The sequence below is a fragment of the Manis pentadactyla genome, chromosome 8 (assembly GCF_030020395.1).
Source record: "Manis pentadactyla isolate mManPen7 chromosome 8, mManPen7.hap1, whole genome shotgun sequence".
Taxonomy (NCBI): domain Eukaryota; kingdom Metazoa; phylum Chordata; class Mammalia; order Pholidota; family Manidae; genus Manis; species Manis pentadactyla.
In genome coordinates this window covers 90,333,807-90,351,564 of record NC_080026.1, presented here as the reverse complement: position 1 = coordinate 90,351,564, position 17,758 = coordinate 90,333,807, and the positions used below count along the sequence as shown (strand labels likewise).

At 35.8% G+C, this 17,758-nt stretch overlaps 1 protein-coding gene and 1 pseudogene across 5 annotated transcripts in view; one reads left to right on the top strand and one right to left on the bottom strand.

Annotated features, from left to right (window-relative positions):
* TET1 (tet methylcytosine dioxygenase 1) overlaps positions 1-17,758 on the bottom strand; it is a 133,922-nt gene that overhangs the window by 22,294 nt on the left and 93,870 nt on the right. For all 5 annotated transcript variants that reach the window (XM_036923984.2, XM_057505924.1, XM_057505927.1 and 2 more), the window contains 2 exons: positions 4,362-4,573; positions 85-235 (listed from right to left, as the gene is read on the bottom strand). In XM_036923984.2, coding sequence (XP_036779879.2) covers positions 85-235; positions 4,362-4,573 — 363 coding nt within the window. The remainder of the gene's footprint in view (positions 1-84; positions 236-4,361; positions 4,574-17,758) is intronic.
* LOC118931498 (40S ribosomal protein S8-like) lies at positions 2,170-2,963 on the top strand (annotated as a pseudogene).

Genomic DNA, 17,758 nt, shown 5'->3' with positions numbered 1-17,758 from the left:
TTTATATTTTTAATTACTTAAAAAAATATAAAGGAATGTACTTATATATTCATTGTGTAATCTAAAAGTTAAAAGGACACTTACATGTAAAGGAGAGCTTGGATCAATTCTAAATCTTCTAGGGCTTGGGCTTCTACCAAATTTGCAGCCATTGAAATACATACTCCATGAACAGCCAAAAGAGAATGAAGCTCCGCAAGTTTCTGGATCAATTCCTTGGCATGTACAGGTACGACTGTAAGATGGTATTGCAAAGGAATGAAATGATAAAGCAGGATAATACCTCAGACAAACATTTCAGGTTCATATAACTTTAGATGTATACATGGCTAACGAACTGATTTTAACACATCTATTATTATTTTATCTAAAGTAGTATTATTGTTAATAACACCAACCTAACTTACTTGAAGATAACTATATTTTTAACTAAAATGTTTGTTCAAGATTATAAATCCAAATAAATAGCATAAACTACACAAATCTAAAATACCAATAACCTTGGTTGAATTGGAGACATCTGAGGAAGGGAAATAAAGGGGCTGGATCTTAAGCCCTAGATCTGTTCCCTACTAAAAATGAAAATTAGAGAGCATCTTATGGATTTGGACTTCAGCTCCTTCCTCTGTTAAATGACACTGACATAATTCTGAGGACTGATTAAAGGGCAATAGGTATTTTATCACTTTGGGGGCATTTCGGAAGCCCTAAAATAGGCTCTACAGTAAGAATGACAATGATTAGAATATACATACAAAGATATAAAACCAAGGAAGTAATTTATACTCTTGTGGTTCCTATTTGCATAATGCTTGAAACTTCTACTAGTATGTATGTAGTATTTGTGTAATAATTTAAAAATATAAATAAAAAACATTCATAAAAAAAGTGAACAAAAAGAACACAGAAAACTAGATATTAGAATTATTAGTATTTTTTAATTGCAAAAGTCAGGAAAATGCCTGATATGTAAGATAGTATTGAATACAAAGAGGATAACTCAAGATACAAAGAAAAAAAAAAAAAAAAAAGGGAGGAATACTTCAAATACTTAAACTTTCCCTAAATTTTCTTACAAAGATGGGAGATGTTTTAAAGGAACAAAATATTATAATAACTTGATAAGGAAGAAAAATGGGATCAAAGGAGTTAAATTTGGAATTGCAGAAGGAAATTAAAGTCATCAACAAATTTTTTATAAGTGATTTAAGTATGTTAGCGAAATAATACATTGGAAGGAGATTACATAGTTTAAATATTGAGTTAATTTAAAATTAAACTCATAGGAAATGTGAAAGACTGTGAGACTTAAAAATACTTTTACAGAATAATTTAAACATTCAACATCACCAATAATGGAACAAGTTAACTTGAAGTAAATTTTAATGTAATGGACTGAGTATAGTATTCCTGCCAGTAATTCCTGAACTGAACTGAATCAGGAAGAAACAGACAAACCAAAATTGAGCAATAGGTTACAAAATTAGCCCTTTTTCCTTAAAAAAAAGTCAATGCCATGAAAGACAAAGACTGCTACAAAAATTAAGAGACCAAAAAGATAAAATTTTGGGTAAGGGAAATTAAAGTATATTTTTGGAAAATAGGTCATATTTGCCTATGAATTGTAGATTAAATAAATGTACTTTATCAAAGTTAACTTTCATCATTTTGGTCAGTGTACAGAGGTTATAGAAGAGAATGTCTTCATTCTTAGGAAATAACCTCTGAAGTATTATTTAAGGGAAAAAGGCATAAAGTCTGCAACTATTTCATAAATAATCCAGAAAAACTTTTTGAAATCAATTAACAACACAAGTTGGTGTGTATGACTACATGTGTAAGTGTAAATGTTACAAAATATTAACAATTGTGGAATCTAGGTAAGGAGTAGATATAAGAGTTCATTGACATTGCATCTTCTCTGTAAATATGAATTTTTAAAAAATGAAATGCTATACTGATTGAAACAATATTTTACTAGATTTTTGGGAAGATTAAATAAGAAAATATATGTATATCCTTTAGAGCAGCATCTTTATACAAGAGATATTATTGTGCATCCACTTAACAAAATAATTAGTAAACACTGAAAATGCTGTTTACACACTTGCTGGAATTGGAAAGGTAAGAACGAAATGATGCTATTAGAAGCATAAAGGAATGCTCTGGAAAGTATTCAAATTAATCTTGTGTAGTAAGGATTAGAGAGGGAACGATATACATTTTTGTTTATATTTTGTATAATGACATACAAATAAATAAATAAATAAATAAATAAAATGGCCACTTGTTGACAATTTTATTTTTTAAAGAGACACCTAAGTCTTTCCCTTTCCATCCAGCGCAGGCAATGGGCATCTCTTGAGACAAGTGCCGCAAGACGGGGCAAGAGAAAGTCCTACTAAAACAGGCAAAGTATGAGCTGGGACACCTTGCTGCTAACACTAAGACTGACCCCCACACAGCCTGTGCGCCGAGAGGCAACAATAAGGACGATGCCTTGAGCTAGATGTAGGACACTTCTCCTGGGGATCCAGCTTAGTACACTCAAAATGAGGATTACTGATGTTGCCTACAATGTGACCAACAATGAACTGGTCCACACCAAGACCTTGGTGAAGAACTGCATTGTGCTCATTGACAGCACACAGTGATATAAGTGCCACGATGCACTGCCCCTGCACTGCAACAAGGGGGCCATACTGACCCCTAAGGAGGAAGAGATTTTAAACAAGAGATAGAAGAAAATTCATTAAGAAACATGATGAAAGGAAAAAGAATGCCCAAATCAGCAGTATTCTGTAGGAGCAGTTCCAGGGGGCAAGCTTCTTACATGCGTCGCTTCATGACCAGGCCAGCGTGGCCGAGCAGATGGCTAGGAGCTGGAGTTCTCCCTGAGGAAAATCAAGGCGCCAAAAAAGGCAAATAAAAAAATCCTCCTCCTGCCTATCTTAGCTCATTAAAGGTGTTTATTGTTTTAAAAAGAGAGAGAGAGAGAGAGAGAGAGAGAGAGAGAGAGAGAGAGAGAGAGACCTATATGAAGAAAACTATACAAAACACTCTGGAAGGGCACAAAAGTAAACAAATAAAATGGAAGAGAAACTATGTTACGGCATAGGAAGATTCAATATCACAAAGGTGTCAGTTCTTTATAAGTTAATTTAATGCAATCTCACTAAAAATATCATTAGATTTATCTTAGAACCATACAAATTGAATATAGAGTTTATTTGGAAGCACAAACAAAATAGAATAAAAAAGAAAGCCTTAAAAAAGAGCAAGAATGGTGAGCTAGCCCACCAAATATTAAAATATATTATAAAACCTCTATACTTTAGAAAATGAGATACTAGTACCTTAAAAGCCAGGCCAATGATACTGAATTCAAACTTGAGTAGACTCCACTGCATATGTAATTTTTGTATACTGTTGAAGTAGCATTTCAAATCAAGGGGAAAAGAAGTACTCTTTAGTAAGTAGTGTTGGGATAAATGGACCTCCTGTTCCCACTATTGACCAGCATACACTTTAAATATATCAGATTTATGTTTTTAAAAATTTATGATTTTAACAAGTACTAAAAGAAAACATGGGTGAATTACTCTATAACTTGTGTGAGAAAAATGTTCTTATATATCACTCAAAGTTCAGACACAAATAAAGGAAAAGACAGATATAACTATATAAAAAAACTTCTGCAAATGATGACATAGCAAAAGTAAAAGGACAAACATCAAACTGGCAAAAACATTTAGAAATTGTATTATAAACATTAATAGCCCCCATTATGTAAAGCAGAGAAAAAGTGAACAATCTTTTAGAAATATGAGCTAGAACAATTAACAGATGGTTGACCCAAAACAAAATGGCACATGGCTCTTAACCATATGAAAAAATATCCTTCACTCATAACATGAAAATATAAATCTAAAGTAATCTGATTTCAATTACCACCTATTAAAGTAGGCAAAAACTCAAATTTGACAGCATATCCACTGGCAACACTATAGGAAAAGAGGTATTCTCTTACATTGCTAGAGGAAATGCAAAATGGTACATTCCCTATGGCGGAGCTTTTCCTTTAAGGAAAACTCCCTTTCCTCCAGACTGTAGGGGTAAGTGGGATCATGTATCAAAGGGGAAGCAAAAAAAAAGAATATTCTAAAGGAGAACATTCTAGAATGGTCTTAACTCACTATGAAATGAAGTCTCTCTTTAAAGAAATGTTCATTCCTTTATTTGCACAACACCTAAAATCCTGTTCTCCCATTTAATATATATGTGGTTGGTAGTTAAAGAACAACTTAACATTATATAATAGAGGTCCTAATGGCGAAGCAGTACAAAACAGGTTTGATTACTTTTCATTGAGAGTGCATCTTCGGTCTGTGGGGTGACCGTTGTACGACTTCAGATTTTCGGTAAGCTCTGTGTACAGTCTGTCAGCCGTTGGGAGAGGAATGCCATCCCACACCATGATGAGCACCACCATCACAGCTGTTGGGCAGCGATGGCCTGTGCGCTGCCGAACCAAACAAAGAACCTTCTCTTCATGGCTGCTTCTTCTCAAAACCTGAAAATGCAGAATGCAGTCTTTTACGAAAACAACACACCTAAAGTTGAATAAATGGATATTGCTTTCAAAGCTCTGTATCATTGCATTATAGGTTTTTTAAAATTACTATTTCTCAAAGGGGTAATAGTGTAAGACCTTTAGTTGTCAGACTAGCTGCCTCCACATAACTCATAACAGAGTATCCCAGGTTAGTTAACTAACAAACAACAGGCAGAACAGAAATTTGTGGTATGTGATTATTATTTGTAAAAGTAGACCAAAGCAGTCTGTGTTTTCTTTCACTGTCCATACAGTATTGCAAAATAGATGACAGAGGATCCTAACAACTCTGTTCTTCCACAAATGCCACAACAGGACAAATCTAGTGAGATGGAAATAACAAAGGATTCCCAACATTAAAATAAACTTTATGCACTGAAACTTAACATTTCAAGAAATGCTTGAGTGAATGGTTTTACTATAATGGAATAAACTATACAAAGCAATGTTCCTGCAATTCCTGTGATTTTTCCATGCTATCACGAGAATTTATCGTACCCATTTTATCATAAGATTAAGGTGGTCCAGATGACATGGTGAATGCAAAACACAACAATTAATTTTGAATATTTATCCATTTATCTTACACTACATTATATCCATGGGGTGCTAAAAAAGCTTCAAAAGGATTTAAAATATTGCCCAGGGGCCCTATAAAAATATTGATACCACATAAAAACATCCATTCTGTTACTCCCTCCATATATCATAAATTTAGAGCAAAGAGACTGACCACATTAATCAGTACATAATCAATAAATAGTAAAACTTCCCACCCTGTGACTAAAATGGAGCAACCAATAGCATTGTTAATAGTCTATTTTTGTGGCTATTAAGAATATTACATAAACTTGAGGTGAAACTTCTTAAGATGTTAGTTACCCAATATCACTTTCTTCTGTCACTCCAGATGGTAAACAATCATTGCTATCAAGGCATCCCTTGAGTAGAGTTGGCTTTAGGACCTTCCCCCTAAACACAATTATTTATATTAAAATTTTTTTCTATGTTTATATGGCTTTTTACAGCCAATAAGAACACATTTGCTTTCAATAAGCTCAAATACAAAATTATATATATTTTATCAAACAAAATTATACCAGATAATTTTTAAGTTGCCAAACTAACAACAAAGTTATATTGATCCACTCTTTGTATGGGAAATGCTAAAATGCTGTTTATATTCATGGTGTTTGTGCTCTGCCCAGATTTTCCAAATTTCCTTCAACAAACAGTAGAAAATTAAGCATACTAAGTCTCTAAATTCAGATCTAAGTTTAATTAACTACGTAAGTATTGTAAGGGTATGGACATTGTGTCCACCCAAATTTATACATTAAATCCTAAATCCTAATGCAATGGTATTAGGAGATGGGTCTTTGGGAGATGATTCAGTTACAAGGGGGAAGCCCTTATGAGTCTGATTAGCATTCTTAATAAAAAGGCTCCACAAAGACTCAGAGGTTCAAGATGGTAGAGAAGGCAGGCAAGATGGAAACCTTCCCCCTCCCCACACAAACCAAGGAAGCAACTACAGCAAATACAACTAAACCCGAAAATGACCTGTGGACTACAAAACAGATGACCCACACCTGGGGAAGAAGAGAAGACAACACAGAAAAGGTTAAAGTGGCAGAGCCATGATACAGCAGGACCCTATCCCTTCTTCCATCCCAGCTCACAGGAGGGAGGAAGACGAACTGAGTGGGGAGGGGATAGGCACCAACAAACTCTGCACAGCTGGCCCTGGAGTTCTACTCTGGGAACATGAGTCCATAGTGCATTGGGTTCTGGTGATTAGCGGGACTGGACACCAGGGATAGTTGTAGCCCTCTGGGAGGGTGACACTCCAGCCACTTGTGTAGGACAGGCATGCTCCACCCATCCTGCTGAAATTCAAAGCACAGGCAGCAGTTTGAAAGATTTGCTAGCAGTGGGAGGGGTCCAGAGGGCTGAGGGTTGGACAGAGGTATCATTGTAGGAGAAAGGGCAGGTGGACAATACCTCCCCAGCCCTCCCTCAGCCCAACAGGCCAGGTACTCTGGGGAGCCCCAGATACTCTATACCCCTCGCTTGCAGCTCAGCCCTGAGGCACTGTCCTGTCCACTGCTGATATGATAGCCCACTGGGCCCAGCAGCATAGGACTTTGCTGCCTGAAGGGAAGAGGGAGACTCAGATTTCATGGACCTGTTTCAGCACAACTGGGGAGAAGCCTGTAGGAGTCAACTCCAAGAGTCCTTCTTCCCCGTGAGTAGACAAGGTGGGTGCTGCATATCTTGCTGCTGCTAGGGGGTGCCCACAGGACTCATTGCAGCAGCTGCACTCTGCCATGGAATGATTAGCTGCTTCTGCAGCTGACAGCCTCCTACCACCTGACTTGCTGCCTCAGTGCACCTGAACTCTCCAACTGAGTGACTCCCTGCCACTGCAGAGTACTGTGCAACCAGGCAACTTGCCACCCCAAAAAGCCTATGCACCCTGCCATTGTACAGCTTGCACAGCCTACCCCATTAACCCAGCAGCCCTGCCATCACTGCAGGGCAGGTAAAGGGTAGCCCTGACAACAACCATCCTAGCAGAAAAGACTTTTCTGTTCATATAGGCCTGGCTGAGGCAAACCACTGACCTCAGCAGACTGAGATAAACCACTGCTGATAAACAGAAAGGCCACCTCACACATTGCCCATGAACAGCAATTGGGGATCCAAAGGAGAAGCAGGCACTGGAGAGGAAAGAGTTCTGAGATTCTGGGCACCACGGCATGCCTTCTTCATAAAGCCATTACTCTCTATATCAGGAAGCATAGCAGGTCCATCTAATACAAAGGAAGACACACAGAAACCCTGACAAAATGAGGAGGCAGAGGAATATGTTCCAAAAAACACTACAGAAAAAGGCAGAGAAAGAGGGCTAAATGAAACAGAGATCACCAATCTTCTTAATAAAGATTTCAAAGCAAAAGTCATAAACATACTCACTGATCTGCAGAAATGCATTAAAGATCTGAGGGAGGACTTTGACAAAGAGATACAATAGCTGAAGAATACAGTGGCTGATATGAAACACAAAGTGGAGGGAATGAACAATAGATTGCTACAAGTAAAGGAGACAATCAATGAGATGGAAATTAGAGAACAGGAACACAATGAAGCCAAAGAACAAAGAGAAAAAAGGAGCTCTAGGAATGAAAGAATAATAAGAGACCTGTGTGACCAACCCAAACGAAACAATATTCAGATAATAGGGATACAAAGTCTATTTGAGGAAATAATTGTTGAAAACTTCCCCAGTCTGGGGAAGGAAATAGACACTCAGGTCATGGAAGCACAGAGAGCCCTTAACAAACAGAACCCCAGGAAGACATCACCAAGAAATAAAGCAATTAAAATGGCAAAGATTAAGGATAAGGAGAGAGTACCGAAAGCAGTCACAGAGAGAAAAAAAGATTACTTGTAAGAGAAACCCCATCAGATTATCAACAGACTTCTCAGCAGAAGCTTTACAGGCAAAAAGGGAATGGCAAGAAATATTTAATGTACTGAAACAGAAGGAACTTCAACAAAAAACCCTCTACTTGGCAAGATTATCATTTAATTTGAAGTAGGGATTAAACAATTTCTAGATAAACAAAGCCTCGAAGAATGTGTAACAACAAAACCAGCATTACATGATATGTTAAAGGGACTGCTGTACATGGAAATGTTCCTAAGGCTAAATAGCTTTCACCAGTGAAAATAAACCTACAGTAAAGGCAGCAGACCAATTAATTACCAAGCAAGTATGAAATTAAAACAAAAGTAGCAAAACCAACTATACATAAAAATCAATCAAGGGATGCACAAAGAGTGCAGACTATGACATCTAATAGGTAAAGTGTGCAGGAGGAAGAAGAAAAAAGTACTTTTAGACTGTGTTTAAAATACAGCAATCATCAACTTAATATAGACTGTTATATCATCAGGAAGTTATCTGTGAACCCTTACTAAGCACAGACCTAAAGCCTATAATAGATACATAAAAAATTAGAAAAGAGAAATCCAACCACAACACCAAAGAAAACCATCAAATAACAAGAGAAGAGTATAAGAGAGGAAGAAAGGAACAGAGAGGAACTATAAAAACAACCAGAAAACAATAAAATGGTAATACGTACATACCTATTAATAATTACCATAAATGTAAATGGACTGAATGAACCAATCAAAAGGCATAGGGTCACAGAAGGTATGAGAAAAAGAAGACCCATCTATATGCTGTCTACAGGAGACTCACTGCAGAACCAAAGACATAAACAAACTAAAAGTGAAGGGATACAAGAAGAGATTTCATGCAAACAATAGAAAAAAAAAATCAGGAGTAGCAGTACTTATATTGGACAAAACAGATTTCAAAATAAACAAAGTAACAAGACACAAGGACATTACATAATGATAAAGGGGGCAGTACAACAAGAGGATGTAACCATTATAAATATCTATGCACTGAATATAGGAGCATCTAAATATGTAACACAAATGCTAACATAATTAAAGGAGGAAATAGATTGCAAAACATTCATTTTAGGAGACTTTAACACACTACTCACATCAATAGACAGATCAACCAGACAGAAAATAAAGAAAGAAAAGAGGCACTGAACAATACATTAGAGCAGATGGACTTAACAGATATCTACAGAACACTCCACCCAAAACCAGCAGGATACACATTCTCCTCAAGTGTACATGGAATGTACTCCAGAACATATCACATGGTAGGCCACAAAAAGAGCCTCAATAAGTTCAAAAAGACTGAAATTGTATCAATCAACTTCTCAGACCACAGTGTTATGAAACCAGAAATAAATTACACAAACACAAACAAAAAAAGCCTACAAACACAAGGAGGCTAAACAACATGCTTCTAAAAAATCAATGGATCAATGACCAAATTAAAACAGAAATCAAGCAATACATGGAGACAAATGAAAACAAAAATTCAACAGCCCAAAATCTGGGGGATGCTGTGAAGGCAGTTCTAAGGGGGAAGTACATGTCAATACTGGCCTACCTCAAGAAATAAGAACATTCCCAAATAAACAGACGAAACTCACAATTAAAGAAACTTGAAAAAGAACAAATGAAACCCAAAGTTAGTAGAAGGAAGGACATAATAAAGATCAGAGCAGAATAGAGAAGAGTAAGACAATAGAGAAAAAAAAAATCAAGGAAACTGAGTTGGTTCTTTGAGAAAATAAACAAAACAGACAAACCCCTAGCCAGACTTATCAAGAAAAAAGAGAGAACACAGATAAAGAAAATCAGAAATGAAGAAGGAATAATCACAATGGATACCACAGAAATACAAAGAATTATTAGAGAATACTATGAAAAAATTTTATGCCAATAAACTGGACAACTTAGAAGAAATGGTCAAATTCCTAGAAATACACAACTTTCCAAGACTGACCCAGGAAGAAACAGAAAATCTGAACAGACCAACCACCAGCAATGAAATTGAATTAGTAATAAAAATCTCTCAATAAACAAAAGTCCAGGACAGGACAGTTGCACAGCTGAATTCTAACAAACATTTAAAGAGCTAATACCCATCGTTCTTAAAGTATTCCAAAAAGTACAAGAGCAGGGAATACTTCCAAACTCATCCTATGATGCCAGCATCACTCTAATACCAAAACCAAAGACATCACAAAAAAAGAAAATTTAAACCAATACCCCTGATGAACATAATTGCAAAAATGCTAAAAAAATTAGCAAACCAAATTAAAAAATACATCAAAAGGATCATATATTATGACCAAGTGGGACTTATTCTGGAGATGCAAGGATGGCATAATAGTCATAGATCAATTAATATCATATGCCACAATAACAAGAAGGATAAAAACCACATGATCATCTCAATAGATGCTTAAAAAAGCATTTGACAAAATTCAACATCCATGCATGGCAAAAATTGTCCACAAAATGGGCAGGGAGGAAATGTACCTCAACCTAGTAAAGGCCATATACGACAAACCCATAGCTAATGTACTCAATGGTGAAAAGCTGAAAGCTTTTCCTCTAAGATCAGGAACAAGACAAGGATGTCCACTCTTACCACTTTTATTCAGCATAGTACTGGAGGTCTTAACCACAGCAATCAGACGACACAGAAATAAGAGGCATTTGCAGAAGACAAGATATTATACACAGAAAACCATGAAGAATCCACCAAAAAACTATTAGAACTAATAAATGAATTCAACGAAGCTGTAAGATACAAAACTGACATACAGAAATCTGTTGCATTCCTATATAATAACAATGAACTAGTAGCAAGAGAAATCAGGAAAACAATTCCATTTACAATTGCATCAAAAAGAATAAAATACTTAGGAATAAACCTACCCAAGGAGGTGAAAGACCTGTATTCTGAAAACCATGAAACACTCATGAGAGAAATTAAAGACCCCAAGAAATGGAAATCTATCCTATGTTTAAGGATAGTAAGAATTAATATTGTCAAAATGGCCATCCTGCCTAACGTAATCTACAGATACAATGCAATCTTTATCAAAATACCAACAGCATTCTTCAACAAACTAGAACAAATAGTTCTAAAATTCACATGGAACCACAAAAGACCCTGAATAGCCAAAGCAATCCTTAGAAAGAAGAACAAAGATGGAGGAATTATACTCCCTGACTTCAAGCTCTACTACAAAGCCACAGTAATCAAAACAATTTGGTACTGACACAAGAGCAGACCCATAGATCAATGGAACAGAATAGAGAGCTCAGATATAAATCCACACCATCTATGGTGAATTAATATATAAGTAAGGAGCCATGAATACACAATGAGGAAAAGAAGGCCTCTTCAACAACTGGTGTTGGCAAAACTGGACAAGTACATGTAAGAAAATGAAACTGGATTATTGTCTAATTCCATACACAAAAGTAAACTCAAAATGGATCAAAGGCTTGGACATAAGTCATGAAATCATAAAATTCTTAGAAGAAAACATAGGCAATTCAACCATTGTGGAAAGCAATAGAAATACCATTTGACCTGGGAATCCCACTCCTTGGAATTTACCCAAAGAATACAACTTCTCAGACTCAAAAAGACATATGCACCCCTATGTTTATTGCAGCACTATTTACAATAGCCAAGATATAGAAGCAACCTAGGTGTCCATTAGTGGGTGAATGGATAAAGAAGATGTGGTACATATACACAATGGAATACTATTCAGCCATAAAAAAGAAAACAAATCCTACCATTTCCAACAACATGGATGGAGCTGGAGGATATTATGCTCAGTGAAATAAGCCAGGCAGAGAAAGACAAGTGCGAAATGATTTCCCTCATTTGTGGAGTATAACAATGAAGCAAAACTGAAGGAACAAAATAGAAGCAGACTCACAGACTCAATAAGGGACTAATGGTTACCAAAGGGGAGGGGTGTGGGGAGGCAGGTTGGGAGGGGAGAGATGGGGACTGAGGGGTATTATGTTTAGTACATATGGTGTCGGGGATCACGGGGAAAACTGTAGCACAGAGAAGGTAAACAGTGAGTCTGTGGCATCTTACTATACTGATGGACAGTGACTGCATTGGGGTATGGTTGGGGACTTGATAATATGGGTAAATGTAGTAACCACATTGTTTTTACATGTGAAACCCTCATAAGAGTGTATATCAATAATACCTTACTAAAAAATTAAAAAAAAAAGAAAACAGGCAAAAATCTCTTGAACATAAATATGAGCAATTTTTTCCTGGACACATCTCTTCAGGCAAGGGAAACAAAATAAAAAATGAACAAGTGAGACTACACCAAACTAAAAAGCTTGTATACAGCAAAGGACACCATCAGCAGAACAAAAAGGCTACCTATAGAATAGAATGGGAGAATATATTTGTGAATGATTCATCTGATAAGGGATTGACACCCAAAATACATAAAGAACCCATACATCTCAACACCAAAAAAACAACCCAATTAAAAAATGGGCGGACGACCTGAACAGACATATCTCTGGAGAAGAAATACAGATGGAGCAGGCACATGGAAGAATGCTCCACATCGCTAATGATCAGGAAAATGTAAATCAAAACCACAGTGAGATACCACCTCACAACAGTCAGAATGGGCAATATCCAAAAGACAAGAAATACCAAGTGCTGGCGAGAAGGGAACCCTCCTACACTGCTGGTGGGAATGTAAATTGGTGCAGCCACTGTGGAAAGCAGTATGAAGTTCTCAAAAAACTAAAAATAGAAATACCACTTGACCCAGTAATTCCACTTCTAGGAATTTACCTGAAGAAAACACAATCCCTGATCTGAAAAGATAAATGGACCCCTATGTTTATTTCTGCATTATTTACAATAACCAAAATATGGATGCAACCTAAATGTCCATCAACAGATGAATGGTTAAAGAAGATGTGGTACATATACAGAATGGAATATTATTCAGCCATAAAAAAGACACCCTGCCATTTGCAACAACATGGATGGATCTATAGGGTATTATGCTCAGTGAAATAAGCCAGATGGAGAAGGATAAGTACCATATGATTTCACTTATTTGTAGAACATAAAAGCAAAGCAAACATTCATGAACATACCTCCCCGGGCAAGGGAAACAAAAGCAAAAATGAACAAGTGGGAGTATATCAAGCTGAAAAGCTTCTGTACAGCAAAGGACACCAACAGAACAAAAAGGTATCCTACAGTATGGGAGAACATATTCATAAATGACATAAAGAGTTGACATCCAAAATATATGAAGAGCTCACACACCTCAACAAACAAAAAGCAAATAATCCAATTAAAAAATGGGCAGAGAAACTGAATAGACAGTTCTCCAAAGAAGAAATTCAGATGGCCAACAGGCACATGAAAAGATGCTCCACATCACTAATCATCAGAGAAATGCAAATGAAAACCACAATGAGATATCACCTCACACCAGTAAGGCTGGTTACCATCCAAAAGACAAACAACAACAAATGTTGGCAAGGTTGTGGAGAAAGGGGAGCCCTCCTACAACTGCTGGTGGGAATGTAAGCTAGTTCAACCCTTGTGGAAAGCAGTATGGAGGTTTCTCAAAAAGCTCAAAATAGACATACCATTTGACCCAGGAATTCCACTTCTAGGAATTTACTCTAAGAATGCAGCAGCCTGGTTTGAAAAAGACAGATGCACCTCTATGTTTATTGCAGCACTATTTACAATAGCCAAGAAATGGAAGCAACCTAAGTGTCCATCAGTAGATGAATGTATAAATGGATACACACAATGGAATATTATTCAGCCATAAGAAGAAAACAAATCCTACCAATTGCAACATGGATGGAGCTACAGGGTATTATGCTCAGTGAAATAAGCCAGGTGGAGAAAGACAACTACCAAATGATTTCACTCATCTGTGGAGTATAAGAACAAAGAAAAACTGAAGGAATAAAGCAGCAGCAGAATCACAGAACCCAAGAATGGACTAACAGTTACCAAAGGGAAAGGGACTGGGGAGAATGGGTGGGAAGGGAGGGATAAGGGGGGGAAAAAGAACGGGGGCATTACGATTAGCATGTATAATGTGGGGGGGGCATGGGGAGGGCTGTGCAACACAGAAAAGACAAGTAGTGATTCTACAGCATCTTACTACACTGAAGGACAGTGACTGTAATGGGGTGTGGGGGGGGACTTGGTGAAGGGGGGAGCCTAGTAAACATAATGTTCTTCATGTAATTGTAGATTAATGATAACAAAAAAAAAAAAAAGGAAAAGGAGATAGACACCATAGCTGTGGAAGAACCATTATTATAATATAATGATGTCAACTTCCCTTAAAATGATTTCTAGATTCGATACAATCACAATCAAAATCCTATTAGACTTTTGTTTTGGGTGGAAATCGACAATCTTGTTCTAACGTTTATATGGAAATGCAAAGGAGCAAGAAGAGACAAGAAAAGGAACAAAGAAAGTGATTTATCAGATTTCATGATCTACTTTAAAGCTGAATTAACATAGTCTAGTACAGGTGCAATGACAGATAAAGAAATCAGTGGAACAGGAAAGACAATGCAGAATATCCATATAAATATGGTTACCTGGCTTATGACAAAGTTGACATTGCAGTGCAATGCAGAAAGCAGTGTTTTCAATAAATGGTACTGTGCAGACATTCACATGGAAAAAAAAAAGGAATCTTGGCCACTACCTCACAGAGATAACTTGAGTTATACTGTAGATATAAATATGAAAGAAACTAAGTTTTTAGAAGGAAACATCTTCATCACCGTGGGTAAAACATTTAAAAATAGACTGCCAAATTAAATAATTATCAAGAAAAAAGTTAACAAGTTGGATTATACTAAAATCACGAACCTCTATTCATTAAAAACATTAACCAACCAAAGAGAAAGTATAAAATCAAGTCATTCAGTGGGAAAATACATATTTGTAATATATATAATTGACAAAATATTCTTACTGAAAATAAAGAACTTATCTGAGTAATAAAAACAAAATAGAAAGTTGACCAAAGAGATTGAATAGACTCAAAAACCAAAAGAATATCCAGATGATGAGCATATGAAAATATGTTCAACATTATTACTCATCTAGCCAAGTTAAAAAAAAAAAGTAAAGCATTATGTATGTCGATGGGGTTATAAAATGGTGCAACTGCCTTATAAAACATTATGGAGGTTCCTCAAAAAACCAAAAATAGAGCTACCACATGATCCACAGTAATCCCACTCTGAGTATACAAAAGAATTGAAAGCAGGGTCTCAAACATTATTTGCATATCCTTATTCATAGAATCACTATTCACAATAGCTAAGAGGTGAAAGGAACCCAAAATGTCTACTGACAGATGAATGGATAAGCAAAATGTGGTATATACACATACAATGGAATATTACTCAGACATAACAAAGGAACTCTGTAACATGTTACAAAATGGATGTACCTTGAGGACACAATGCTAAGTGAAATAAGCCAGCAACAAAAAGACAAATACTATATGATTACACTTATACGAAGTATCTAAAGTTATCAAATTTATAGTAACATGAAGTGGAATGGTGGTTAACAGGGGCTGGTGTGATGGGAAAATGGGGAGTCATTTAGTTATAGTGTTTCATATTTGCAGGATGGAAAAGCTCTGGAGACCTCTTTTAAAACAATGTGAATATATCTAAAGTACCGAATTATACACTTAAAAATGGTTAAGATGGGAAATTCATATTTTGAGTATTGTTACCACACTAAAGAGTAGAAATCTTTAAAAAAAAAAAAGCACTACACACCAAGTAAAATGTCTAAAATGAAAAATTTGGAAATATTAAATATTGGTAAGAATGTGGAGCAACTGGAACACTTATACATTATTTCTATGAATCTAAAAAGGATGACCATTAGGAACATTATGTGTTAGTATCAACGAAGATACACATATGTATACCCCCACAATCAAGCAATTCCACTTCTAGGTATATAACAAGAGAAATGTTTTTTATATTTCCTGAAGATAACACCACTATTCATTATTATTCCCAACTGGAAACAAACCAAATGTTAATCACTGGAAGAATGGTTCAATGAATTCTAACTATTCATAATAGAACACTACTGAGCAATAAGAATGATCTACAGTTAAGAACATGGATTAATCTCACAATTGTAATGCTGTGTGAAAGACACACAAAAGAATACATAAGGCTCCATTTACATAAAATTCAAATCAGGCAAGATTAATAATGTTAGAATGCAGGAGAATCGTTACTTTTAAGGATATTGAAGTAGTCTTTTTCAAGTAGTGATTCTACAGCATCTTACTACGCTGATGGACAGTGACTGTAATGGGTATGTGGTGGGGACTTGATGGGGGGGGAGTCTAGTAACCATAATATTGCTCATGTAATTGTAGATTAATGATACCAAAATAAAAATAATAAATAAATAAATAAAGTAGTCTTTTTACTAAAGTAATAGAGGGGGCAAGAAAAGTGCTTTGGAGGTGCTGGTAATATTCGATCCTGGTTACACAAGCATGTTAACTTTAGAAAAATTCTGTGACCTTAAGTCTTCTGCAGGTATGTTATAGTTAAGTAAAAACTGTACTGTAACTAAATTGAAAACAAAAAAACAAACTGCTTAGTCATTTACTGGATCAGGACATTCTAGCAAGTTCCTTAACCTTTCTATAGTAGCACAGAGCTAGGATCTAATACAGTGTATTAGCCACTATTTTACGTCTCCTTTCTTTATTTCTACATACTTGGCTCCTAAGCACACAATATAGCTCATGGGAGGCTCTCATGAAAGGTTTGTTGAATCAATAGTTAAAAATCACAAAAACCCAAAATGGTTGCATTGTCTGAAAATTTCAAAAACTACGCATTACACTATTGATAAAATTGGAAGTCTAATTTTGGAAGCAGATTTTAATGATAAAAATATCCCAAATTTTAAAACTTTTGTCAAGAATCACATTACTTTGTAATGAAAGGATGTGTTAATTTATCAGCTGCTGAAGCTAGGGCCACATAGCAGTCACTAAAGATGGCAAATGATGTATCCAAAGTTGTGTGAGTTATGTTTGTGACTACTGTCCTGTGATTTTAAACATTTACAATTTATAATATATATTATGAAGCTGTTCTATCCTATAAAACATCAGACATTCTTTTAGTACTTGTGCTGAAAACATACACCAAATGTTGGAATGAAAATGTTTTAAATAAATGGCTTTATCCATTTAAATAAAAATCTACTTGTTTTTTGATATCAGCTTTATTGAAATACACTTTAAATACCATAAAATTCACCCTTTTAAAGTATGCAATTCAATGGCTATTAGTATATTCAGAGTTGGCCAACCATTATCACTATATAATTTTAGAACATTTTCATCCCCCTGAAAAATAGTACCTTAGCTGTCATGTCACTTGTTCCTTTTCACAGCCCCTATCAATCACTGCTCTACTTTTTATCTCTATAGATTTTGCTTGAGACAGTTTACATAAATGGAATCCTATTACATGTGGACATTTGTGTCTAGCTTCTTTTACTTAGCATGTCCATTCACATTTGTAGCACTTGTCAGTATTTCACTTCTTTTTTATTGCCAAATA